The following is a 27,052-nucleotide window of genomic DNA, read 5'->3' on the forward strand; positions in this document are numbered from 1 at the left end:
AATAATTGTTTGGAGGAAAGTTTCAACCTGGTTTTGGAGCTTGACATTACCCTACACATAATTAATTGATTTTCATTTAGTGCTGCTGCTGGCATTAAAGGTACAAATATCAGGGGTACTGAGGCAAAACACAGTTCTCACTCCAAAGGAAGTAAGAGATGGTTAATCTTAACTAAATATGAGTAGCCATAGCACAGGAAAGCAAATTCAGGTTACCCTTAATGATATGGTCCACCGAGGAAGAGATTGAATGTATGTTGATTGTCAGTGAGCAAAAGAAAGTCACAAATAAATACATTTGTCAAATACATTGGTGGGGACATCAGGTCGGTGAGTTTCCCACAGCAGAGTGGGAAAATACAGTTTATATGTTTCAAAGATGTTATCTTACAACACCCATAGCTGCAAAGTTGGTAGAAGCTACTGGTCAGCTAAATTGAACAATGCATTTCAAAATTTCACCTAATAGTCACAAAGGTATTAGCTTGAATAAAGAGGTTAAGGGAACCAACAGTCACTCTGAATTATTTGGCTCTTGATCTATAATATTTCTTCTGTCCCAAAGCATGATTCTGTAGTCAGCAAATCAATCTTTGTCGTTTTCAGCCCAGATATGTTTTTTTTTTCAGAGAACTACAGTGCACAGTTGATTATCACCCACTTAGGATAGAATAGCCATAGACTCTCTAAAGCCTACAAAGTTCCTGGCTGTGAGACACATAAATTCAGACAGGCAAGGGAAGAGCTGCTTCATAACATTCCTCTCATGAATCACACAAGCTGTTATCCAAAATTAAAAAAAAAAAAAACCCTCGGTGGTAAGATCCAACATGACAAATGACCATCCATCATCTCTATCTTGGAGTCATATGGGAAAATCCCTGGAAGATAATTTCTTTTCCAGAATCATTCACAGATTGCTTAAAATATGCTCTACTATTCTCAGACTCCAGTTTTTCCTTCATTCCAACTCAGTCTATATACTATATACAGTTTCTCAGTTTACCTAAGCTGTGTGACCTCAAGCAAGTCATCTGACCCCCTCCTGGCTTCCATATCCTCCTATGCAAAGCAATGGGTAACGTGTAAATATGTGCTGTTGGCTTCATATCCTTCCCAGGTGCCTAGGGTGCCACTATACAGGCTGGGTTGGCGAGCCAGCATCATGTCCTCTCCAAATCTGTCAGTAGACCTCTCTAAAAATTGCCTTGGGAAAGAGTTATGTTACTACAGTGTTTAAGTACCACAATGTTTTCTTGAATTTTCAGGGCCTTTTTACTTCCCCTAAATAAATACTATGTATTAAATCCCTCATCACAGCAGGAACCGAATGTGATAAAGTGTTTTGTGCAGAAAAATACAACAAACAACCCATTTTTACTACTTTTTCCTGACTTCTAAAACGTTGATATCATCATGAAATACAATGCTTTAAATGACAAAGCTAATACATAACAGGCACTCTGAAAGCAGTTAACAACATCTACAAAGGAAATGGCTTACAAAGGTCAGATCCAAATTAAAACTCTGTATTTTTTTCTCTCTTAGGCAACAGCACAGTTATGCCTTAATCCAAGCAAATGTGGAGGGACAGAGTATCTGTAGTGTCATGGTTACCAAATTTCCAAGTCTTCACCACAGATATCTATCTTTTCTGTATTTTTGGCCAAGGTTTACCCTGAAAGATCAGTTTACTAAGGTGACTCCAAGTATCAGAAAAATTAAATAGGGAATTCGAAAATGCTTCACTCAGCCTTGGGTTGTAAAATGGGGGTTGCAAGAGGGGGGTTTATTATATCATTGGACAGGAAAACCTTTCGAACTCTACTTGGGCCCTGGTTCCCACTCACTCTTGGGAAACCCTGTGGTCACTAGATCTTCATTCCATCTCACATGAAAGGCTTTCTCGATCTTATTTTGTGTGTGTGTGTGTGTGTGTGTGTGTGTGTGTGTGTGTGTGTGTGTGTGTGTGTTGTGTGTGTGTGTGTGTGTGTTGTGTGTGCAGGTGCATGTGAAAGCAAGATAAGCATGTTCCACAATCTGGAACTGCAGTTGTAGGAGCTTGTGAGCCAGTCACCTGACGTGGGTACTAGGAGCTAAGCTCAAGTCCTCTGGAAAACCCATCTTTCCAACTTTCCCCATCTCTCTAAATTTTACCCCACTGAAGGCTGATGAACTATTCAGAGGACACTAACCTTGTCATAAATGGGTCAGTCAAGTCACTTATTTCCTATGTCTATTTTTTTCTAATTTTGAGGCTCCCTTCTAGCTTTCAAATTCTCTAAGTCTTATCTGAGAAGCCTTCAGAGAGCCCAGTGTGGTGACTCAATGGGTAAAGGTGCTTGCCTTTTATAATTCCCAGAACCCACATGGTAGAAAGAAAAATAACACCCCCAAATTGCCCTGACCTGCGTATGCGCACACACACACCATAACATATGTGCCCTCCCCCCCATAAATAAAAATGAAAAAATTAAAACCCTTCTGAACTTCTAATCATGGAGTGCTTTGGCCTTTCTCGGTTGCAGTACAATGTTGTCCTATATTGCCCTCTAGTTGTTAATGCGTAAAAACAAAAAACAAAAAACAAAAACAAAAACTTCCCAGCCATATTTGGCTTAAAAACCTTATTTTCAGGGGGCAGACAATGTACCTTCTACTTAATTTAAATCGCCAAGACAACTCAGAGAGTGCCTGAAGTGACTCAATATGTATTTATAACTTTTTGTCCAAAGCAATGATATCCTTTCCTTCAAAGCCCTGGAATTATATTTTACATTAATGCAGTATGACAGGAGCTTGTGAGCCATAAATGTAACTTTAAATTTTCTAACCAGCCATTTCCTAGTCAGGGTTTCTATTCCTGCACAAACATCATGACCAAGAAGCAAGTTGGGGAGGAGAGGGTTTATTCAGCTTCTACACTGCTGTACATCACCAAAGGATGTCAGGACTGGAACTCAAGCAGGTCAGGAAGCAGGAGCTGATGCAGAGGCCATAGAGGGATGTTCCTTACTGGCTTGCTTCCCCTGGCTTGCTCAACCTGCTCTCTTATAGAACCCAAGACTACCAGCCCAGAGATGGCACCACCCACAAGGGGACCTCCCCTCTTGATCACTAATTGAGAAAATGCCTTACAGCTGGATCTCATGGAGGCATTTCCCCTACTGAAGCTCCTTTCTCTGTGATAACTCCAGCTGTGTCAAGTTGACACAAAAGTAGCTAGATGGCAGTTACAGGCACTTGATACACAAACCTGGCAACCTAAATTCGATTCCTAGAATCCACATGAAGATGAAAAGAGAGAACTGACTCTTCACCGCTGTTCCCTGACCTCAACATGTATGCCATGGCATGTGTACCCAAATACACATACAGCCTAGGCACAATCCAATAACTAATAATACATTTATAATACATTTGCTTCAACTTTTCTTGTAGATTTGACCAGGAATGTAACTCAGTTGGTAGAGTGCTTGTGTGGGTATGCACAAGGCTTGCTCTATGTTCAATCCCCAGCATAAACCAGGTATGACTGTACTACTTTGCAGGTGTAAACATCAATCAGGATGTGGAAACCAGGAATCTAAAGTTCAATATCATCCTTGCCTACATAGCAAGTTTGAGAACTTGTTTCAAAACAACAACAAAAAACAAAAATATAGTTGGCATCTATTTTTAAAAACAAAGAAAATTTAAGAATGCATAACTGAATATACTAAAATACTATTATTGGGTGTGTGTGGTTCAACTGGTAGAGCGCTTGTGTAGAAAGCACAAAGCCCTGGGTTCAATCCCTAGGCCCACATAAACCAAATGTGGTGGCACGCTCTTGTAATTCCAGCACATGGGATCAGAAGTTAAAGGTCATCCTTATTCAAAGCCAGGCTGGATTACAAAAGACCCTGTCTCAAAAAAATATTATCATTCAACACATAGTCAAAGCGTTGAGACATTTTTACATGTTTTGATTATGTAATCAAAATCTGACCTGTAGTTTACTTTTACAACACATGTAAATTTAAGATACCCACATCTGAGCACTAGGTAGCCAGCCATCTATTATCTGCAAAGCTGAGCTGATTTCCAAAGAGATCGCTTTATTTTTCTATTTATATATCATGACTCTGGGTAACTTCAGTATGAAGGCTAGCTAGAGAAGGTGCTAAGATGGATCAGAATCATTCTGGAAGGTGGATAGATTTTGTAAAACACTAGCTATTAATGCAGTGTGGTCCGTGCTGTATGCGTGCACAGAAGAAACTCGAATAGTGGGGTGAAAGGCGCAATGTATGGGGAGAGAATCAATGATTGCATAAACGTGTGACCTGGAAAGAAGGTTCTAAGAAAGGAAGGCAGATGGCTGTTGGTAGATAGGAGTTGCAAGTTTTCAAATGTTCCTGATCGAAGAGAAAGGTTTCACAGGGTGCTGGCCCAAAGGGTGTTCCAGTGTATGGGGGACAGAAGGCTGTGGCGCGGTGGGTGGGCATTGGTCGAGAGCGCGACTTACAACTTCACGCCGGCTGTTGTAAGCAGACCAGGAAACCGAGAGAGTGGCCCCAGACTAGCAGGACTCTACTCGGGGAACGATTTGAATTCCCTGGCATGGCAGGCGCGTGGTCCAAGCATGGAACAAGTTCGCCTGCTTACGCTGGCTGGAGCTTGGAAATCAGCCCCGCCACTCCTGTGCCTCAGAGTACTAGGAACTTGCAAGTCCACTTCTGGCCACGTGGAGCCCATCTTTAGTAAAACCGCGCGTACGACTTTAAAACAAGCAGCTGGCTGAAAATGAGTCCCTGGAAACGGTTGCCAGGGCCAGAAAACTGCGATTCCCAGAAGTCATTTGGGAAGCTTTGGTAACAAGTCGCTGGCCAATGCAGTACTGCTTCCTGTGTCGTGAGAGCTTTAGGGCTCGTCTTTATGGAGTTTACCTTTGACTTCGGTGGAAACTCTTCCGGGTTTCTTTCTTTCCACAAGATGGCAGCGTCTGAAGACGAGTTACTGCTGCCGCGGCTTCCGGAGCTCTTTGAAACAAGCAAGAAACTTCTGGAGGACGTGGAAGTAGCCACTGAACCCACCGGCTCCCGAACAATCCAGGATAAGGTGTCCAAAGGACTAGAACTCCTTGAGAAGGCTGCTGGAATGTTATCGCAGCTTGATTTGTTCAGGTATGGGGGAGAGGGCAGTAACCGCAGAGAAGAAATGGTTAGCAAGGGCAGAGCTATTGCACTTGGGTGGAAAGGATCTTTAAGGCTAAAACCGCGCGGTTCCTACTTGTTCACCCTGTGTGCATTCTTTCCATTGTCAACTTTTCTTCTAAGATGCTTAATATTCCAGAACAATGCTCTCTCGTGTACGACTGGCTGCCTGGTCCTCGGGTATGCACGCTCAGCCACTTTCTTTTAATCTGGCCAATGTCTTTGCACCACTCTCTCCCAGCCCTATTCTTTCCTGGAGACAGGGGCCACAGTTTAATGCTCAACCAGGCTTCACGGCCTCCTCTTTGCTCTTTGCAGCCGAAATGAAGATTTGGAAGAGATTGCTTCCACCGACCTGAAGTACCTGATGGTGCCAGCGTTGCAAGGAGCTCTCACCATGAAACAAGTCAACCCCAGCAAGCGTCTAGATCATTTGCAGCGGGCTCGAGAACACTTCATACATTTCTTAACTCAGTGTCATTGCTATCATGTGGCAGAGTTTCAGCTACCCCAAACCAAGAATAACTCAGCTGAAAATAACACTGCTAGCTCCTCCATGGCCTATCCAAATCTCGTTGCTATGGCATCTCAAAGACAGGCTAAAATAGAGAGGTGGGTCAATGGCTGTAATTCGAGGGCTGTAGTTGGGGGTGCATGTGTTTGTGTGGTGTGTGTGTGTGTGTGTGTGTATGTACTATAGAATAGTGTATCTTATTTTCTTGGTTCTTAACGGACATAGACCCTGGTGAAAGCAAACTTTCCTTTGCCATTGTTGAGGGGGTTGTACTAAAGCTTCAGCCCCCCCCCCCGCAGCCCCTCAACAACACCTTAGAGTCATCACTAGTAGCAGTGTTTATTCTAACCATTAGGTTTATCAAAATATATCATAACCTTTTCCATATCACTGCATAATGCCATTTGTATGGGGTAAATATTTCAAAAGTACACAATATTTTGAACTTATTTACTGAGCAGTTCTGTTCAAAATGCATCCAGGCTGGGATGTCTAGCATCCTGAATTACTCATAGCCCCAGTACAGCATCATGTTAACCATGATTTAACCTTAGAAAATTCAGTGAACGCCCAGTGTCTTAAGAACAAAGTTAGGCACTGGGGATACAAACTGATTGGGTGTTTGTATGAATGTGGGTGATCATTGTGCTCTGTGGGGGAAAGTAGTGTAGAAACAGCATGACAGTATGAAATGCTGTGAAGGGAGAGGTGTGGTGGAAACAGTCAGGGGAACCCACAGGCAGAGAGGGGACAGGTGAGAAGACTAGGCTTCTCAGGAAAGGGGGTGAGGCTGAGGAAGAGGAGAGGATGGATGGCCTTAGCCTGTCAGAGCCATAGCATTGGTAAAGCCACAGAGGCCTTAAATAAACAGCCGGGATGGAACTGTATGGGCCAGGAACAGTGCCCCCTCCCAAGCAATAAAATAAGGCTGGAGCCAAAAGGTGGAAAGAGGCAGAAGGAATAAGGAGGGAGAGTGTTGTAGGGTTCACATCAGAGAGAACTTAGAGTGTAAAGAAAATAAGGAGCAAGTTTAAGAAGATGTTCAAATCCCAGGTCCATCGTTAGGTACTCTGTGATTTGGGAGTAGATTACTTAATTCCCCCAGGTATAAAATGGAGATAGCAAGTACTCCTTCACAGAGTATTTTATGAAGGATTAGTGGAGAAATACATAAACTCTTAGCACAGCTCAGTCAAGGTCAAGTGTAGTTATATATCTGGCTAAAAGTAAGATTGCAGAAGCAGGGCTCTGGGTTTGAGTTTTAGCTTTCCTTATAAGGCATTGGACTTTGAGTAAATTATTTAACCTATCTAAGCCTCAGGTTCAGTCTTAGGTGAAATTAAATAACTGGTACCTATTTAATATGATTAGGAAGCATAAATTGGCCCAGCACCCATGAGTAGAGAGACAGCACAGATTGGGTTATAAAGAAACAAAAGGACAAGGAGATGGGAGGGCTTGGTTTGATCTGGAAGGAGTTACAGGTAAATCTGACCAAAACACTGTACACAGTGTATATGAAGTTCTGAAAGAGTTAATAAAAATATATTTAAGTTATAAACATAAATTGGGATAGGGGAGAGCATAAATCCAGTACTGAGACATGTTGAACTTGACGTAACCTACAAGATATCTAAGTACACATGTCTGATACCCTAAGTCTCAGAGGTAAGACTTGGACTGTAGAGACTGGAGAATAAGTATATTCAACAAATCATTAAGCTTGGATTCTGATAGATACAGACAGTAACCTGGTGAATAAAATAAGTTCAACCTAGTATATGCAAGGCACCAAGTTTGAGTCACAGTGCGTGTGCATATATACAGAGAAAGCAGAAGAGAAAGGTAACATTTTGAATTTTTCAAATCCAGGTGCTAAGGGTATGAAGAATAAGAAAATGTAGTCAGAAACAGTCACAGAGAACAGTCTTTAAAGACATAGGCTAGGATGATAGCAAATAAAACTGAACTGCCCGTAGGCATGGATCAAAACCTAAGATAGTGGCTCTTGTGTCCACACCCAGAAAGACTTCTAGAGGCCTTGAGATACAGAGAAAGATAAGGAAGTGACGACATCTGGTTGGAGAAGTGGGGAAAAGGTTTCAGAACACAATGGCCTGTGAGGTTAGTCTGGAAAGATCACTAAAATAAGAAACTATAGATTTCCTGAATATGAAAGTAGTAGTAACACTCGTTGAAAATTTGCAAAACAAGAATATTATTTTTAAATAAAAAATAAGCCTTAGTTAGTATTTATAGATGTCATTGTTTACTTTCTGATATGTTTTCTTTCAGATATACAGTTATTTTAGTTAATAAATTACAAAGAATACTGTAATACAGTTTTTATCCTGTTTTTTAAAAACTAATATTGTGAGCATTTCCCCTGTCATTTGAAACCATATTTGATGGTTTTGTAATATTCCGTTCTATAGTTGTACCATACTCATTTAAATTGTTACTGTCAAGTATTTAGATCCGGTTTTGTTTGCTTGCATTTTGGGATGGGTTTTTTGTTTGTTTTTTGTTTGTTTTTTTTTTTTGCTTGGGGTGTGTATGTGACTCTAAGCAATACTATGAACAAACATTTGTACTGCTTCGACTACTGTTTCTTTGGACTAGATCCTCTTTGAATATTTTAAGACTCTTGAGGGATGACAACAATGTTGCTATCCACAAGAACAAAGTCTTAAAATATTTCCCCTTTTACACTCCCTGAATGTCAACACTAGCAAATCCCATCCGCCAAACAGGAAAAGGTATCTAACTTGGATTTCCATTTCTTTGGCCTGTAATCTTGATCTTTGAACTTTTGTTTTAAGCCGATGTGACAGGTGAGTTGTCAACACTACGTCTCTACTAATGCTCCTGAACTCATGTTACTGTTCTATAATTCTTCTGACTGTGATTCTAACACTGCTTGTGGGTAGTTCACAGATACTAGCTTTTTTTCCTATTTCTTCCTTTTCCTTCTCTGTTGTAGTGCTAGGGGTCGATTTCAGGGCCTCATGCATACTAGGAAAGCACTCTACATCTCTAGTTCAAAACCATGGCTTTTCACTCCAGAGTGTGCCCACATACCCAGGTCTTCACTGTTTCAGTAAGTGCACCACCATTCACCTGGGTGTTTAAGCAGGAAACTATGAGGGAGCTTTAACATGTGCCTTTTTCCATCCCCAGACCTGTCCATTCTAACAGCAAATGCTATTTTATATCCCTGTTGCCTTCCATTCCTGCTAGCACACTTTGGTCTAAGCCATCAGTACCTCCCAACCTCAGGTAGCCAAGGCCCTGTGTAATATGGTGTCTGTTTCTCCAGCTTCATCACATGCTCATCAGACCCGAGGGGCTGCCTTCCGGTTCTTTGAACAGATCAGTTCCTTCCTTCTTTGTATGTGCTGTTCTCTTTGTATTAGCTTTTCTTCATATGGCTAATTCTTCATTGTGTAGGTCTCAGCTTAAATGTTATTCTTTAGAGATCCCTTTCCACACCAGTCTCTTTAAGCAGTTAACATCTGTCACTCTCTCTTCCCGCCACATTTGTTCACTTCATGGCATGTAGCTATTGTGCACGTATGTCAACGTGTTCATCTCAGGTTTGTCTTTCTTCTACTAGAACATGTGCTCCATAAGCGTAGGAGCCATTTCTTTCTTGTTCACCGTGGTATGCCTTAGCACAGGGCCTGGCATGTACAGAGTACCCCAGCAATGTTTACTTCGACAGATAGAAGAAACAACGCAAGCACATCCCAAACAGAAGCAGATTTGAATATGTACAGGGAATAGATAACAGTCCTATCTGACAGAAGAGCAGACAGAGGTCTACATGAAGGGCTGTGTACAGAATACTGAATGGAAACTGGGGCCACAAGCTAACAGTGGTCCAACTAGAATGAAACGATAAAAGGGAAGTTAGAGCTATCCCAGATACTGCTTTTGTAAGAAGCATTTACATGACTAGAAAAATTGTTCAGGGCAAATTTGGTAGCTAAATGATAAGAGTGCTTACCTTGAGTGCTTGAGGGCCTGGACTCAATCTCCCATACTGCAAACAAACAACCCCCCCCCTTCCCAAAATTATTCAGACTCTTGCTTTCTGTAACTCCTCCTATTCCTGACTCTAGATACTGAGACTATCCTAAATAAAACACCTAAATGGTATGTCTTCTCTCATATCTGCTTCCCTGTGCATATTCTCTTAATCATCTTTGAGGACTAAGTATGAGTGTGTTTGAATAACAGCACCTCCATTCTTTTAACAGAAAAGAAAGTAGAAGCTGGGTAAGTAATAAGACCTAGTGGATTTAGGTTCTTAAGTGACAACTAGATCACCACTTCCATAGACAAGTGGAAATATGCAACTAAAACTTTGTGACTAATGCAGAACATTTAGAATCTCTCTACCTTGGTGAATATAGATGTCTCTTTCAATGGAGAACAGAACATATAGGGGGGAAAGATGGGAATTCAGAGTTGGGCACATTGGGAGAGAAAAGGGAAGGAAATGCCATTCAGAAGAAACCCAACAAAATACACAGAGAAATTTACAGAAGCAAAATGTTATATCTAGTCTGAGGCCACTCCCTACATACCCCCCTACACACACACACACACACACACACACACACACACCTTAACACATTTTAAATCATGATAGCATAGTATAACTTTCAGTCTCTAGGTCAGAGGCCTTGAGTAGTAGTTTATTAGTCACCCCAATTGTATTGTATCTCATGGTACCCATCCCAGTACTGGATCACAGTTAAAGCTTAGAGGTTTCTGGAGAGACAGAGTAATATTCCAAAAGATAGAAGCCATACAGCATTGTAAACATTGATTCTTTAGAATCAGACCATTTTGGGGGTGACTGACTTCTACCACTTAATAGATGGGACCCGATCTGTCCCCATCCCCTCCCTAAACTCAGTTTTCTCATCTGCTATCAACATTTCATATTACTCTTTATGAAGAATTTTATTGCGCATTTTTCCATTTGATTCTCTAACAACCCCATGAAGTAGATCTACATTATAAAGCTATGAGAATATACTTTTCAAATTGACTTGACCAAAATTACATAGCTAGTAAAGGGTCACGCTAGAATTGAAGCTGTTCCTTTTAATGCATAGACAAATGGTCCCTAGACAGGGTGCAAAGCACATTGCAGAAAGGTGGTTCAGGGCGGTGGGTAGAGGGGAAACTGTAGAGTGAAAATTTACAGCTATGAGTAATGAAGGCACCTAACTGACAGTGACGCCTGAGAGAGGTGGATAGGGACAAGATTGATAGAAAGCAAGATGAAATAAATGATGATGGGGAAGAAGGAAGCAGAGACTTGAAGATTGAGGGAAATTTAGTGTTAACAACTGCCTGCCCATCAGGCAAAAATGATGCTGGTATGTAATCTGCAGAAAAGATAACCATGTCTGATAGTAGACATTTGTGATTGGCCCATTTGATACACATTTGTAACTCCTTAGTGCTCTGTAACTGCTTGGAAACAGCACTGGAAAACCCCCCAGTGAGGGTGGGTATAGGGATAAGGACTTTTAAGGCAGTAGTTGGTCCACCCTGGGGCACCTAGACCACTGATGTAGTTTAGACTGAGCCTTATGGTTCCACCAGTGTCTGTAATATTGGGAGCCTTCCTCTAATTTTGCCAAGGTACATTTTCATCCTTATCTTACTTACTGGGGTCTCATTCAAATTCTCATGTAAGCAAAGTTTCTTTTCTTTTTCTTTTTTTATTTTTCTGGTTTTCCAAGACAGGGTTCTCTGTGTAGCCCTGGCTGTCCTGGAACTCACTCTGTAGGTCAGACTGGCCTCAAACTCAGAAATCTGCCTGCCTCTGCCTCCTAAACGCTGGGATTAAAGGCAAATACCACCACTGCCCAGCTGACATACAATTTAAAATCTATGATTTCTTCTTTCAGCTGTGAAAATTTTTATTATGAATTGATACATTCAATTCATAATTGAAAGTATAGAAAGGCAATCCTTATATAACTGGGAACTATTAGATGCTAATAAATACTTCGTATTACGCAAGAATTTCACCTTTCTCCTTTACTGTTTAGAATTTTTATGTTTTGGAACTTGATTATTTATTTGGCTCATGGAGAAGGACCTAGACTTAGCCAGCATTCACCCTGGACTGTATCTATCCTAGGACTCTTGTATGTTGTTTTCCTATGACATAAGCACCTACCTGGAAGAGAATGAGTACCAATTAAACATTCTCAAGTAGTATTTGTAGTAGCACTCCTGGGCTAGGAATTGACCTTTGTATTCTTTTACTCAGAAACCTACATAACGGTGATACCATAACAATTTGTAACATATAAGATACTTTCTTGAATTTGTAACATACAAGATACTTTCCTTTTGGGTTAAAGAAGAGCCTAAATGTTTTTATAACATTGTTTCCAGTGGCGTGGTCCTTGACTTTGGGATTAAACCTCTTCTTCACAGAATAAGCTGGAAAGGGAAAGCAAGGGGGTGGGGAAATGAGAGAAGAGGAAGAAGGCATGCGTGCAGAGGAAGGAAAGAAGAGAATGCACCCACGTAGAGTTCTCTATGAACTTTGAGGAGCACGACCCTCACCTTAAACTCTCTGTTGACTCGAAGCTAAGCCCCTGCAGACGAACTTCCAGTTCTGGAAGTGCGGGATGGGGCTTGCAGGCAGAGGGATTTTGATAGACTTCTCTTGGCGACCATGGCATTTTGACTTGGCTTCTGTTTGTTGCAAGACTTCATATCTAACACATTGCCTGTTTTGTGTTTTAAATGTGTTTCTCTCTTGCCACTTGCACTGCTATCTCCCCATTTCTTCCGGTCATCATTCCCTAAAGTTCTGTTGGTATCTTCCTTTTCCTGTTTCTTGTCTGTTCTAGACGCTTCTCCATGGGCATTTGCTTTTCCCTCTTAGATTACTCTTCTGGTTCTCAAGATGGCTTCCCGCCTTCTTTTCTTGATGGCTTTGCTCAGGCTGTCTCTTCCAAATGGCAGCTGAGATCATTGAATCCTAAAACTAGATAGAGATGAGTCAGAAGATCTACCTCAGGAATGTTTTGCATGAAAGAAAAAAGATGACCAGCTTTTCAACACTTTCTTAAGGAAGTCCTGGCATCCGTGGCAGGTAAACTATGACCATTTAAGGTTTTGGCATTCCTTGAAGATGCAGCTTTGAATAGAAGACTTACAGGAAGCACGCTCACTGAGCATCCAGCACAGTGAGCTCTGATAATGGCCAAATGACTAAAGCATCTCATCCTGAAAGATGATAGGTCTTACTGAGATCAAGATAGGCCTAGGCTCATCTTGCTTTGTAGTCTGGGGATTGGCTCTGGCTTAGAGAACCCATTCATAGATCATAGACTCTACTTCCAAGGTAGGAATTGGCATACATAGTGCCTGGACATCTGCAAAGGCAGACCTTACTATAGCCTTCTTTGGAAGAACTCTGTATTGTTAAGTTCATGGGTAATGCTTTTCTGTGGAACAGATACAAGCAGAAGAAGGAGGTGGAACATAGGTTGTCTGCACTGAAATCTGCTGTGGAAAGTGGTCAAGCAGATGATGAGCGCGTTCGGGAATATCACCTCCTTCACCTTCGGAGGTGGATTGCTATCAGCTTAGAAGAGCTTGAGAGCATTGACCAGGAAATAAAGATCCTGAAAGAAAAAGACTCTCCAAGAGAGGTAAGCCTTGTCCTTGACCACATAGCAATGGGAAGCTGCCACCAGAAGTTTGAACACTCTGCAGGAGAGAAATCGAATGAAAATCCCTAGCTGCGTGTAGTGGTGACAATCCCAGCTACTCAGGAGGCTAAGGCAGAAGGATCAGGAGTTTAAGGTCTATCTGGGATACAAAACCTAAGAGCTCTAAACAAAAATTATGAAACACGGAAAAGAACTCACTGGAAAAGTAGCTCAGTAATGGAGAACTTGTCCAGCATGGATAGAGCCCCTAATCATTAGCACTGCAAAAGCCTATGTCAACCTCCATAAAAGCATTGTTCACATTAGGGTAAGTGGAGAAAGGCTAATGGTCTGATTCATTACAACAACCTTCCCTGATATTTTCTAATCTTAGGCACTTAGTTGGGACTGGATGGTATCGAGGGCATGCTTTTTCCTTAAAATCTGAATTGGTTTCACAGAGAGGAGGAGGAGGGCCTTTATAATCTACTAAAATGTAGAAAAGGAAAAGAAAAGGATTAGAATTGATAAGAGAAGCAGAACTGTAGGAAGGGAAGAGAGAGAGAGAGAGAGAGAGAGAGAGAGAGAGAGAGAGAAGATGAGGTGAAAGAGCAGAGAGTGAGTGTGGGCTGGAGAGTGACTTAGAACTTAGCCTTACCCAATTGCACACTCATAGACCAGTTGATCACCCAGGTAGGAGACACCGAAGCAGGGGCATCTTCATACAGAACGCCCAATCTTGTCTAAAAGCTTTGGAATGTCTTTGACCATCCTAACTCTGTTCTAGAGCTGCCTCAAAAGTATATGCTCTGTAGCCACTTGCTCTTTGGTACAGGACCCAACATGAATTGACTTGATTAACTACCACACTAATTGATCTGGGTCCTTGGCACCACTGCTTTTTCCTTGGGCTTGTCCTAATGAGCCTGGGAGCTCTTATCTGAGGAAAATGGCAACCTGGCCCTTGGTGTTAAAACGACCAAAGAATGAACTTTTACTATTCTATGGTCATAAGGCCATTTGAATGTTTTCCCAGATGAATGGTTTTCTGGCATTTTGAGGTTAGATTCTTCTGAGTCCTTTCCTGTCCCTGCTTTGCTAGGTGTAAGTAGTTTTGCTTTGTTATGTGGTACTGAGATGGGTTCTGGAAGTGATGCTATGAAAATGAAATGAGCACTTCCTGTTTAATCCAGCATGCCTAGATAGCTTTCTATAAAAACCACTGGTCGGTCTGATCTCCCTCGCTTTACGGACAGACATCAATTTCTAAAATACCCTAGAGGTTTTTGAAAATTAATAGCATAATTACATTGGAAAGAACTTTGGGGAGAAAGCTCTTAATTCTTTTTTGCAGAAGGTTGGGCTGAAGGAAAGTGCTTCAGATTCAGCTCAAAGGGGTTATGTGGAACATGGCAGGAAGCTTTAAAATTCCCTTCTTCAGATGAGGCACATTTGAAACCAAATAGTTTTTTCTTTGTGGTAAGAAGTTTCCTGGGAGCTCGCTCGTGCTCTCTCTCTCTCTCTCTCTCTCTCTCTCTCTCTCTCTCTCTCTCTCTCTCCCTCCCTCCCTCCCTCATTTTCATTTTAGCAAAGTACCTAACACCCCTCAAGACTGATAAATAGAGGTACCATCAAGATGGCTGGTGACCCAAGTCTGTTCCCCCAAAAAACAAGAACTGAATCCTACAAATTATCCTCTGATCTTCACACCTAACTCTTCCCAACAAGAAATAGAAATAAATGTAAACAGAAAGCATAGAGCTTGACCCCTGATAATAGAAAGGGAGGAAATTTTGAACCCAGAGCCTTTTCCACACCAGAAGACTTGAAAGCCCGGGTGATAAAATGGATAAACTGACAAATGCACCTCTAAAATTAATTTTCTTCTTAGGATTCAGCTTGTCACTCATCTCTTCCAGAGAAGCCTCCAATGAAACCCTTCATCCTCACTCGGAACAAGGCACAAGCCAAGTAGGTAGTAGTGCAGGCTGACCTGCCTCCACAGCTTTGGTTTCGATGGTTCCATGCAATGCTTGAATAAAATGCAAAATAGACATTTTTGCAAAGTCAAGGCTTGAGCTATGAATGGTGCTCTTTCAGCAGAGAGGCTAAAGCTTTCCTGATACTTTCTCCATGTCTGTCCTCAGAAATTCCCTTCACATCAAACTCTAAAATAAGCAGATAATGCAGAAAGAAATCAGTGAATCAAATACAGAATTGCATGCTTTACACGGGTTCCCCCCCCCCTATTATTGACACACTTCTTGCCCTCGTGAGCAGTTCTCAGAAGGACATATCTGCCTACCTGTGATTTAATTCTGAGGTTTTGATGCTATTCCACAGGCTCACAGGAAAGTATTCTCCACATTTCAAAACCACCAATTGTTAATTGCCAATTTACACTGTCACGGTAGAGTGCCAACCCTTGGGATTGGTTATTGGGAAATGACCTTGGGCTCTTACTTTAAGGCTTCCTTCGGGATGCCCCCTCTTCTGCCTAACTGAAGAAGTTTGTACAGGTCCTCAAACGATTGCCATGTAGAAAACAATGAGACTGCCTCATCATTAAAGAGGAAAGAGGCTGTCCACTATTGCTACATTTGTTTAGTTCTCTAAATGAAATGTGATTTTTGCAGAGTATTTGGAACTGGTTACCCAAGCCTGGCAACTATGACGGTGAGTGACTGGTATGAACAACATCAAAAATACGGAGCATTACCCGACCGGGGAATAGCCAAGCCGGCATCAGGTATGAAGTAGTAAGATGTCTGTAGTGCTAAGTTCCTTTTGCCTTCACAATTAAAAACCAGAGCAAGCCGGGCGGTGGTGGCGCACGCCTTTAATCCCAGCACTTGGGAGGCAGAGGCAGGTGGATTTCTGAGTTCGAGGCCAGCCTGGTCTACAAAGTGAGTTACAGGACAGCCAGGGTGATACAGAGAAACCCCGTCTCAAAAACAAAACAAAAAAAAAAAAAAAAAAACCTGAGCAAACAGCCTGACAGAAGTCATCTTGTCAGTGTCACTTGCCATTAAAGCAGACAGCAGCTGCTTCAGAGCAGTGTCATTTCTGGATCTCTCCATTTATGCCATGGAAACTGCAGCCAGATAGCAAAACCAAGAACCCACTGTGGCAATGACAGAAGATTGTATCATGCTGGTCCCTGGACAGTGAAAAAAGAGAAACAGAACAAAATATTCATAAAAGAACAATTCCCTACATATCCTACAAAGTGACCAGAAGCAGGCAGTAAACTGGAGGGCAGGCCACACTTTGAAGGAAGGAAGGGGACTTAAAATTCCTTGAGAGCGGGACTCTTGATGTTGGATATTCTCTGTTTTATAAAAAGGGAGGTGTGGTGGTGCGTACCCTGTAATTCCAGTGCTGGGGAGACAAAGACGGGAGGGTCCCAGAAGTTCACTGCTGAGCCAGGCTAGACAAATTAGCAAATTCTGTGTTCATTAAGAGACTGAAATGTATAAGTTAGATAGCAATTCAGTGTTGAGAATAATTTTGAAAGTATAACGGAAATAAAGTACACAGACAGCAAAGACAGGAATTCTTGTTGATGTCCCATTAGAAACAGTAGGAACCAGACAGCTGAGTATATTAAAGTCCTGGGGAAAGGCAGGGAAATTGTCACCCTATTAGATGAAATGAGGACATGACCACTCCAAATTATGGTTGAGGAGAAGGTTTTTATTGTAGATAAGAGAGAGAGGGAAAACACCTTTGATGTAAATTGAACAGACCTTCAAGTGAGAAATCAAAAATCGACGATCTTCCTAGAACTGCTTACTATCAATAGGAAATTATGTATTTTAAAATATAAAAAATTATATATAAATTATCAAAAGGGAAAAATGTAAAAGTCTGTACTGTATTTCCAATAGCTATGGTGATATTAAGAAAGGCGTGGTTGCCCAGGAGCAGACATGAATCAGAACTTTGGAAGCCCCACATTACGGGAAGACAAAAACAATGAAATGGAGAAATAGACAAACCGATAGTCATAATTGCTGTCCTATTTTGGATTCTACGTGTCAGAGCATAATCCCCGGTGCAGCAGGTAGGGCTGTGGGAAGTGAATGGACCCTGGAGTCTTTGGCTTCATCAGTGCACTAATAATTTGATGGGCTATTAGTAAGGGATAGACACCTAGGAAGTAGGAGCCTTATTGAAGGGAATAGGTCCTTGCGGGCCTCTTTTCTCTTGCTCCCTTTCTGGACCCTGGCTGCCATGAAGCCAACAGCTTTGTCCCAGCACATGCTTCTCACCATGATGTTCATCTTCACCTTGAACCCAAAGTTAGAGGGACAAGTTAGGAAGAATTGGAGCTGTGAGCCAAAAGAAATCTTTCCTCCAATGTTGTTCACCCCAGCTATATTGTCAGTAGAGGACACAATTGGAAATGTTAATACTTCTTTTATTAATTTATAGAGTTCTGTTTACCAGTAAGGCTCTAGAAAAATCTGGTCCATGCTGGCAGTCATCCTACACTATTTCACATTTATGGCACTATGTCCAAAAACAGCAAAACACACATTTTCAAACATACACGACACATCCACCGTATACTAGGCCATAAGTTTCCGTTAATTTTCAAAAAGCGAATGTGTTCTTAAGACCGTAACATAGCTGGGAAATTCCCCTAAATGGGAATAAGTACCCGAGTAACCTACAAGTCAAGGGAGAATTACAATGAACACTGAGCTGAGAAGGAAGTATGTGTAATGTTGAAAATACAGTGGTTGGGGAGGGGGCCAATAAAACCAGTGACCGAAAACCCTACTTCAGTAAGTCAGGAGAACAAAAAGTAAGCCCAAGTGAAGGGAACTAAGAAAGGCAGGAAACCTAAGAGTTGACGGTGAATCTACAGAAGTTGAATACAGGTATACTTCTATAACCTCAGGGTTTCATGTCTCAGTATAGACCAGTGGTTCTCAACCTTCCTAATACTTGACCCTTTAATACATACAGTTCATGTTGTAGTGACCCCCCCAACCATAAAATTATTCTTGTTGCTACTTCATATCTGTACTTTTACTACTGTTATGAATTGTAATGTAAATAATCTGATATGCGGGATATCTGATATGTGACCCCCCCACACACAAGGCATTGTGATCTACAGGTTGAAAACCACTGGTAAAGATGCCCTCTCCAGGAAGAGAAGTGCCCATAATGTAACTATGAAGCATATAGCATCATTGTTTTTAATAACCCACTGTGGATACAGTCTACTTACATGCCCATACATATCAGAATGGATAAGTACATTTTCATTTATTCATACAGTGAGCTGCTGTGTAGCTATAAGGTTAAACAAACTAGTTCTTCAGCTATAAATAACAAATCTAGCTTAAGCACACCTAATTATGTGTGGAAAAGCCAAACACAAAGGCATTTATACTGTGATTTCATTCATATAATGTTCAAACACAGTGTTGTTATGTGCTGATTAAAAACCAGTATAGTATTTGCCTTTAGCGGTGGGTCAGAAATGCAGCTGGACCTGAGGGGGCTTCTGCGAAGTTCGTAGTGTTTTGTATTCTGGCTGGGTACCATCTACACGGATTTGTTTAATATATGACAATTCATTGAGCTACGCTCACTTTTTTTTTTTTTTTACTTTTCTGCATGTGTTTATAGTTCAATAAAAGTACAAAATAAACTTGGACAGTATTTACAACAGAGATGGACGACAGTGAATCCCTGTGAACCACAAAGTAAAGATAGGGAAAGGCAGGTCATCTATGTTCATATCAGCAGGTTACAGGCATCTGTGCAGGAGACTCTGGGAGCTAGCTAGCTACCTGGAAGAACTGACAATAGAGAGTTTCAAAGTAGTGTATTCAGTAACAACTGCAGTGAATCTAATTGAAGAGCAGCACTTAAAACTTGCAGAGGTTCTGCTAACCAGTATAGTCCCGCTGAGGTGGCTCAGTGGGTTAAAACCAAGCAGGTGAGACGCACCCATGATTAGGCAGTGTGAGCACAGCAGTCCAACCTGAAATGAACTCTTGAAATTAATCTACCTGGTCGCCCAGGGCAGGGACCACAGGGCTTTTCAAACAGTACCTCCCTACTCATTTAAAAACATTAATTCAGATTTGTTCTTTTGTTTTTGCTTTGTGCTGTTTTGTGTCTCTTGTGTCTCTATGAGTAAAATCGAAATTGGGAGAAGAAAGATGGGACATATAAAAGTGAGAGAGAAGCAGACTCGCCATGTTATCTGGATGTCATACTTCTCCAGTCGGTGCGAAAGCAGGGATGGAGTCCCTTGAATCACAAGCCTTTCTAAACGTCCCAAAAAACTTCACACAAAAATTAGCAGTAGATTCTGATGATGGTTAGAAAACTGGATATATAAGTCGATGAGTTGTAACATGTGGAGTATATTTCAGAATCGTAAGGAAAAGTATCAAGGTCAAATCCCACACAAAATGAAGGAGCTAAGGGAGATAATTACAGGCATTCCAGGAGAGATTAATGAAAGCCAGGAGTGATAGTGATCCCCGGGATCCCAGCACTTAGGAGGGGCAGGCAGGACAACCCGGGGATAGCATCATCCTCGGCCACTCAGTGTCCCAGGCCAGCCTAGGCTGTGCTACTCGGTCTCAAACCATAAACCAGAGCAAAACGAAAACAAAAAAGCAAATAGGGAATGGGATGGAAGATGCCAGTGGAAAAGCAGCGCAGACCACAGAGGGACCACCTGAATCCGGGGCAGGAAACTTGGAAAAGCTAAAATAGAACGAAAGAAAAGTGTGTTAACACTGAGTGCCTTCCCGGGGGACAGGGGAAAGGGAGGAGTCAACAGGAAGACAGATTAAACAGAAGACTTGCGAGAGAAGAAAAGGTGATCAAAATTACATTATGTGGGAAAAGATTTAAATTTTTTTTAAAGCAAGGAAAAGTGTAAAGTAAAGCTGATAAAGAGGATTTGGGATAAAATGACAAATATTAAAGACAGATTTAAACAGCATATTCCTGAAAAATTCATCCAGAATGAGTAAAACTAATTTGAATAAAACTATTAGGTTTAAATATCATAGACATCTCACAATTTGTAAGTGGTTTACTTCTGAAGTAAAAAAAAAAAAAAGTTTTTGCCTGCCTATGACCCATGACACGCTTCATACTGTGAGAAAATAAAGTAGCAAATATTTATGAGCCTCAGAGAGGAAAACTCGGAGCCCAGACAGTGCATCTGATGAAAAGCGTTTGAATATAAAGGCTTTCAATGGTTTTCAAAACCCAGAATTCCATGATTCCCTCCCTGAAGAAAAGGAGATTGAGACAACTGCCCTAGTGAGAGACGTTGGTGGTGACTGAGAACAATTATTGGTAGAATCAAGACTGAATGAGAGTTAAGAGGGAATAAATGTGTAATACTCATAGGCTTGGATAATGTGTGTATACAGGGCAACCAGTCCTTAAAATGAGGAAATAAGAAAAGTCTATGCAAGAAGCTTTAACAGCTCTCAGTGATTATGTTGGTGATGGCATTAGTTTAATCAAAGCTGTAGGATACAAGGGAGTGTCATGGAGTAACTGTCCTATATTCATAGTCTGTGCTCTGTCTCTGAGAACAAGGGTAACAACACAGTAACAAGGGTAACAGCAGAGATGCAACTTGAAAGCATTTCTAGGAAGTAACAGCGATCCTGTATCCCTAATACGAACATATGAAAGCATGTGTGTCACGATAAACGCAGACCTTTGCTTCAGCCACTGAAAAGAATAGAAACAAGGAGTAGCCTAGGAATAAAGTATACCCACTATAGCCTAAACCGTGGCCTTGAAATACCGTTTCCAGTCTGGCGTGTAATTCTAGCATTCTGGGGGGCAGGGATAAAGCAATACAAGGTCAATGCCAGCCTGGTCTACACAGTGGGAACTGTTAAAAACAAAAGAAAAGAAAAAAAAATCCTAGCCAGAGGAAACAGACTATCTTAGAGAAAAAGCCTTTCTAATTCTGCAGAGAAATAGTTCCGAGAAACTTAGATCATGTGCTAAGAAAGATTGGGAAGTTTTCATTTTCACTAGTCAGTGGGGCTTCAGAAAAAAATAACTGGAGATCAGGAATGGAGGTAAAGTTTTGACTTACTATGTGTAGTATCCTCTTATTTACCCACACACCCAGGGCAACATGAAGAAAATGTAGTTTGCAGGTACAGCGCAGTTAACAGAGCATCTGCTCAGTGTTTATGAAGTTTGGGTTCATTCTCTAGTACCCCCACACACACAAAAAAGCCAAGTGTAAGTAGCATAAGTGTGTTTGACTACCAAACCTTTACCAGTATTTATACTGAATTCTTAATTGACATAGAAAAATGGTACAAACATAGGGGTATCATTCAGTGTTTCAGTATACATATATATTGTATAATGCTTTCAAATCAAGATAAACATAGCTGTCTCCACAAACATCATTTCACTTAATTAAAAATAAAAATAGACATACCATATGATCTTGCAGTCCCACCACTGGGCAGATATCCAAAAGAAAGTATTCAAAATTCTTTTAGCTTTTCCCTTCTCTTTTTGTGGCTGTAGGGATGGAACCTTGGCCTTCACATATGCTAGATAGCCACTCTACACTCTACACTGAGCTTAAGGTCCAGGCCTCCTCTAGCTTTTATTATTTAAGGTTACTGTTCTGTGCAATAGAATACCAGGATTTTCCTCCAACTTAACTATAACTTAGTACCCATTGACCATCCTTTTATCCATCAAATGACAAGATGCTCATTCTTTTTCCAGTCTCTACATAGTGTTCCTTTATGTATTTTAACACATTGTCTTTATCCATTCTTTAGAAGATAGACACTTAGGTTGATTGCATTTTTTTACACTGAGTGAGCATGAGAGTACAAAAGTCTCCTTGACAGACTAGTATCATTTCTTTGGGATGTCTGCCTAGTGGCAGGATTGCTAGATCATGTGGCACTTCTGTTTTCCTTTGTGACTTCTGCACTGTTTTGCCCAGTGAGTATGCTAGCTGACAACCCCACCAGCAGTGTACCAGGGTTCTTTTTACTCACATTCTTTATAGAACTTAGTTTTTTCAAAACATTTTGTAATAAGCATTCGAGCTGAAGGTCTTATACTTTTGGTTGATGGCTCCATAATAAATAATAATGCTAACCATTTCTTCATATATTTATTGGTCATTTGTATGTCTTCTTTTGAGAAACGTCTACTTGACTATAGTCCCCATGTTTAAATTAGATTGTCTGGACGGTTTGGTTTTGTATTTTTACTACTGAGTTTTCAGAGTTCCTCTAGAACCCTGATATATATCCCTAATTAGATGTAGACTTTTCTCCAAACCTGTAAGTTGTCTCTATACTGTTGATCATTTCTTTTGCTGTACAGAAACTTTTTTGTTATAGTTTGAGGTAGTCCCATTCGTCTGTTTTTGGGTTTGTTTCCAGTGCTTTGGGGGTCTTATCCAAAAAGGCCCAGCTGGTAAAGACATTTGGAATGCAAGACTGGTAAGCTTCTGAGTTCGATCACCAGAACCTACATGGTGGAGAGAAAGAAACACAGCCCACAAGTTGTTCTTTGTGACAAGCCCCCCCATCCTCACAAGCACACGAAATAAAGAAACAAATATAAAAACAAAGACATCACTTTTAAGATTTCTGCCTCTCCCAGTATCTAAAGTGATTTTGCCTATGTTTTCTTCTAGTAATTTCATATTTTAAGTCTGATATTTAACTGTTTCCAGTAGATCTTTGTAACTGGAAGTAAAGGTTCACTCTTCTGCTTGTAGATAGCCATTCCCACCCCCACCCCACCCCCGCACCGTTTACTGAAAAGACTATTAACCACATGTGTTCCCAGCTTCTTGGTTGAAGATCTGTTGGCCATAGCTTCTTAAATTTACTTTTAGGATCTCTTATTTCATTCTTTCAGTCTGTGTATCTGTTTTTAGGTCATTACCATGCTGACTTTGGTGTGTGTGTGTGTGGGGGATGTGTATTATATGTGGTTATTTGGGGGGGGAATGTGTATTATATGTGGTTATTTGGGGGGGGGTGTATTATATGTGGTTATTTGGATATGCTCCTAAACGGAGGCCAGAGGTTATCAGGCATCAAGTGTCTTCTCCAATTTTTTTTTTGAGACAAGAGTCTCTTACTGAAACTTCAGCTCATCAATTTGGCTAGGCCAGCTTGCCAGTGAGCACCAGCAATCTGCCTGTCTCTACCTCCTCAGCTCTGGCAATGTGCTCATGCGCTGCTGTGTCAGTGCTGGGGATCTGAACTCGTAACCTCGTGCTTGTATGGCTAGCACTTACTAGCTAAGCTATCTTCCCAGCCCCACAGAATGCATATTCTTCTCAGAAAAATTTGTGGGTGTTGTGTTATTGAAAGGTGAACTGAGACAAATGTGAAGAAGTTTATTTAAAGCAAATTCCTGGAAAACTGGAGACCTGCAGTAATTAAATTCCAAGTCTCGTTAAAAATTTATTATGACCCAGCACAAGGGAAGGCCTGGGCCAAGTAGTGGGAGTGGGTGGGTAGGGGAGCAGGGGCGGGGGTGTATAGGGAATTTTCCGGATAGCATTTGTAATGTAAATAAAGAAAATAAAAAAAAGAAAAAAATTTATCATGAATGTAAAATTATCAAAGCACACAAATCAAGTATCAGAGTGACTGACTGCATGGAATCATTTCTCTCATTTGATTCTCAGGCATGCTTGACAGTGTAAGAATTCTGTGATATTAACAAACTCAAGAAAAATAAATACATAGAAAGATTATGTGACTATAATAAAGGACATTGGGACTGGCAAGGTGACTTGCAATTAAAAGTACTAACTGCTCTTGCAGAAGACCCAGGTTCAGGTCCCACTACCCATGTTTTGTCTCATACCAAATTGTAACTCTAGTTCGGGGGGATCTGATGCCTCCTTCTGTTCTCTGGGGGTTCCTGGTACTCATAAAACTCTTAGAAACATACATATACCTGATTTCTTTAATCTTAAAAAAAATGAATAAAGCAAATTAGTGATGAAATAAGTCACCTGCAATGCCATATCCTTGGAAATTTATAAAGCACTAATTTTTTTTTAACTTCAATGATTTTGGATTTCTAGGGTTTTTATTGTTACTTGTGGCTGCGGTGGGGCCTGTTTTCATTTGTTTGTGAGTTTGTTTTAATGAAGGGATTGTTGGTCATTTAGCAAGAATGCTTTTCCAAAATAGAATCCATTTGTGGAGGACACCTCTGTGATCTTGGCTTCTGTGAAAACTCCCAGAGGCGTCTTTAGTTGTGGTGTGTGGTATCCTCTGCAATGGCACGACCGCCCTGTTTGGGCCACGCCTGGGCAGCTAGCTGTGCTCTGTTCTCAGTGCCTGTGCTTGGGCTCAGAGCAAAGCCAAGCTCCTAACGTCGGTGTGCGTTGCCTCGGTTTCATCTCTCCTTTTTCTCATCTTCCTATGTTAGCTGATTTCCAAAGAGCAGCTCAGCAGCAGGAAGATCAAGAGCAAAAGGATGAGGAGAGTGAGGAGAAAGCCTTGCGCAGGATGCGAGAGTGGGATGACTGGAAGGACACCCATCCCAGGGGCTACGGCAACCGACAGAACATGGGCTAGTCATGCCAGAAGGCCAAAGGACAACGTGGTGCACACCTTCACACCAAGGACAACTTCAGGAGGGTGCAGTGAAGGCAGCGTGTGGAGTCTTGCTTTGTATTTGATAGTATTTGATAGTGTCAAATAATTGCTTGTACCCTAGGTAATGACCAATGAATTTTTGTTTGGCTTTATTAATCTCATCACGGTATATTCTGATGTCTTAAGTGGTCAGAAAAGAGCACCAAGAAATGAATCTATATAACCAGTGAATTGATTCACTTAAAAAAAATAAAAATAAAACCCCCTCTATTATGTGGGCCTATGTACAAATGTGGGTATCAGCTGATTTTGTTGTCTACGGGGAGCCCCACATTTCAGCTGTGGGTCTCTTTGAGTATCTGGAAATCCCTGTCATCTGCTGTCCAGCATTTGAATTGCCTAGACTTTCTCCTTCCCACTAGGTGTGCCATGATCCCTATGAGCAATACTATGAACTAATGCTGTAGAAGAAGAGATGAGGGAAGTGTTTCAGAAAGTAGAGCTATGAGTGAAAGAATTAGTCTCACGAATATATTGGCTTATCCAGTGATCTCCGAAAAGGTAAAAGCAGGAGGCTCAGAAGTTCAAGGTCATCCTTAACTACATAATGAGTTCAAGGCCAGCCTCAACTACATGAAGCTCTAAGTAAATAAAAAGCCTCTCTTATAAAAGTCCTACCTTCCTACCTAGTTCTATCAGTAGCCAAGTGAGATGGGGACACCTGAGAGGATGCTCTTAAGATGTATCCTTTTCCCTCACAGGAACTTTAGCCTAAGCCTTAAGGTGAAAACCAGTCACCTTCAACACATGGGACCACCTTGTCCATGTGGCTCAGTGCTTGGCATGACGGGAATGTATGCCTTTGCTGTTGGCCTGTTTAGTACACTCCAGCTGATTAGATAAGGAGATGTAGGGAAAAAGGAGGCCCCCATGACACTGAAAGGATCAACTTCTGGGATAGAGGGGTTGGTACCCTCTAAGGGCAGCCTATGATCTGCTTAGAGAACATCCTTTTGTTCTGTGGCTCCAGTCCACCTTGGTTTCCTCTGAAGAGGAAGATGACTCAGCCCTCCTATTCTAGCTGCTGCAGTCTAGCTGAGGAGAAAGCTTTGCAGGGACTCATTTCCCTCTTGTTTATGGGGTGGGAAGTAGAGGGCTGTCAGGTGCTGAGGAGGAGGTTGTTTCGTGGGTGGTGACAGCAAGAAGGCTACCAATAATATATTTGTATACCGCCTAATAAAGGATCTGTCTCCCCCTCTCCTGAAACGGTAGAGCATGGGTGAAATTTCCTACTGAGCTAGAAGCAGTGTTCTCAGCTCTCCTCCAGTGGTTGCCAGGCTGCCTCTAGCCACGGCTTTTATTTTTCCCTCTGCCCTAAGAACCCCACCCTGAACTTAATTTACAAACTGGCCAGCTTGAGTTAGCCCTTGGTCTGAGTCCTTTTAAGATTGTACATTCTGGGCTAGAGAGATGGCTCAGCGGTTAAGAACACCGACTGTTCTTCCAAAGGTAATGAGTTCAAATCCCAGCAACCACGTGGTGGCTCACAATGAGATCTGATCCCTGATGGAACACAGGGTCCCCAATGGAGGAACTAGAGAAAGTACCCAAGTACCTGAAGGGGCTGCAACCCTGTAGGTGGAACAACAATATGAACTAACCAGTAACCCCCTGAGCTGTGTCTCTAGCTGCATATGTAGCAGAAGATGGCTTAGTCGGCCATCATTGGGAGGAGAGGCCCCTTGGTCTTGCAAACTTTATATGCTCCAGTACAGGGGAATGCCAGGGCCAAGAAGTGGGAGTGAGTGGGTAGGGGAGCAGGGTGGGGGGAGGGTATAGGGGACTTTTGGGATAGCATTTGAAATGTAAATGAAGAAAATATCTAATAAAAAATTGAAAAAAAGGAAGAGAAAGGATATTGGCAAGTAATAGGCCTTAACTATGAGGCGCTTTCCCCGCTATTTATTAACACCAAGGCCTTGGCAGAAGCAGAAATACTGTCCTTGTGCT

The 27,052-nt window shown here is 41.5% G+C and overlaps 1 protein-coding gene across 1 annotated transcript; it reads left to right on the forward strand.

Moving 5' to 3' along the window:
• Nucleotides 1–4,908: 4,908 nt before the first annotated feature.
• On the forward strand, nt 4,909–25,333 carry Igbp1 (immunoglobulin binding protein 1). The gene is made up of 6 exons (XM_021188018.1): nt 4,909–5,168; nt 5,517–5,810; nt 13,217–13,412; nt 15,304–15,383; nt 16,049–16,161; nt 24,873–25,333. The coding sequence occupies exons 1-6, from the start codon at nt 4,921–4,923 to the stop codon at nt 25,019–25,021; spliced, it is 1,080 nt and encodes a 359-aa protein (XP_021043677.1). The 5' UTR covers nt 4,909–4,920; the 3' UTR covers nt 25,022–25,333.
• Nucleotides 25,334–27,052: the final 1,719 nt, after the last annotated feature.

The sequence above is a fragment of the Mus pahari genome, chromosome X (assembly GCF_900095145.1).
Source record: "Mus pahari chromosome X, PAHARI_EIJ_v1.1, whole genome shotgun sequence".
Taxonomy (NCBI): Eukaryota; Metazoa; Chordata; class Mammalia; order Rodentia; family Muridae; genus Mus; species Mus pahari.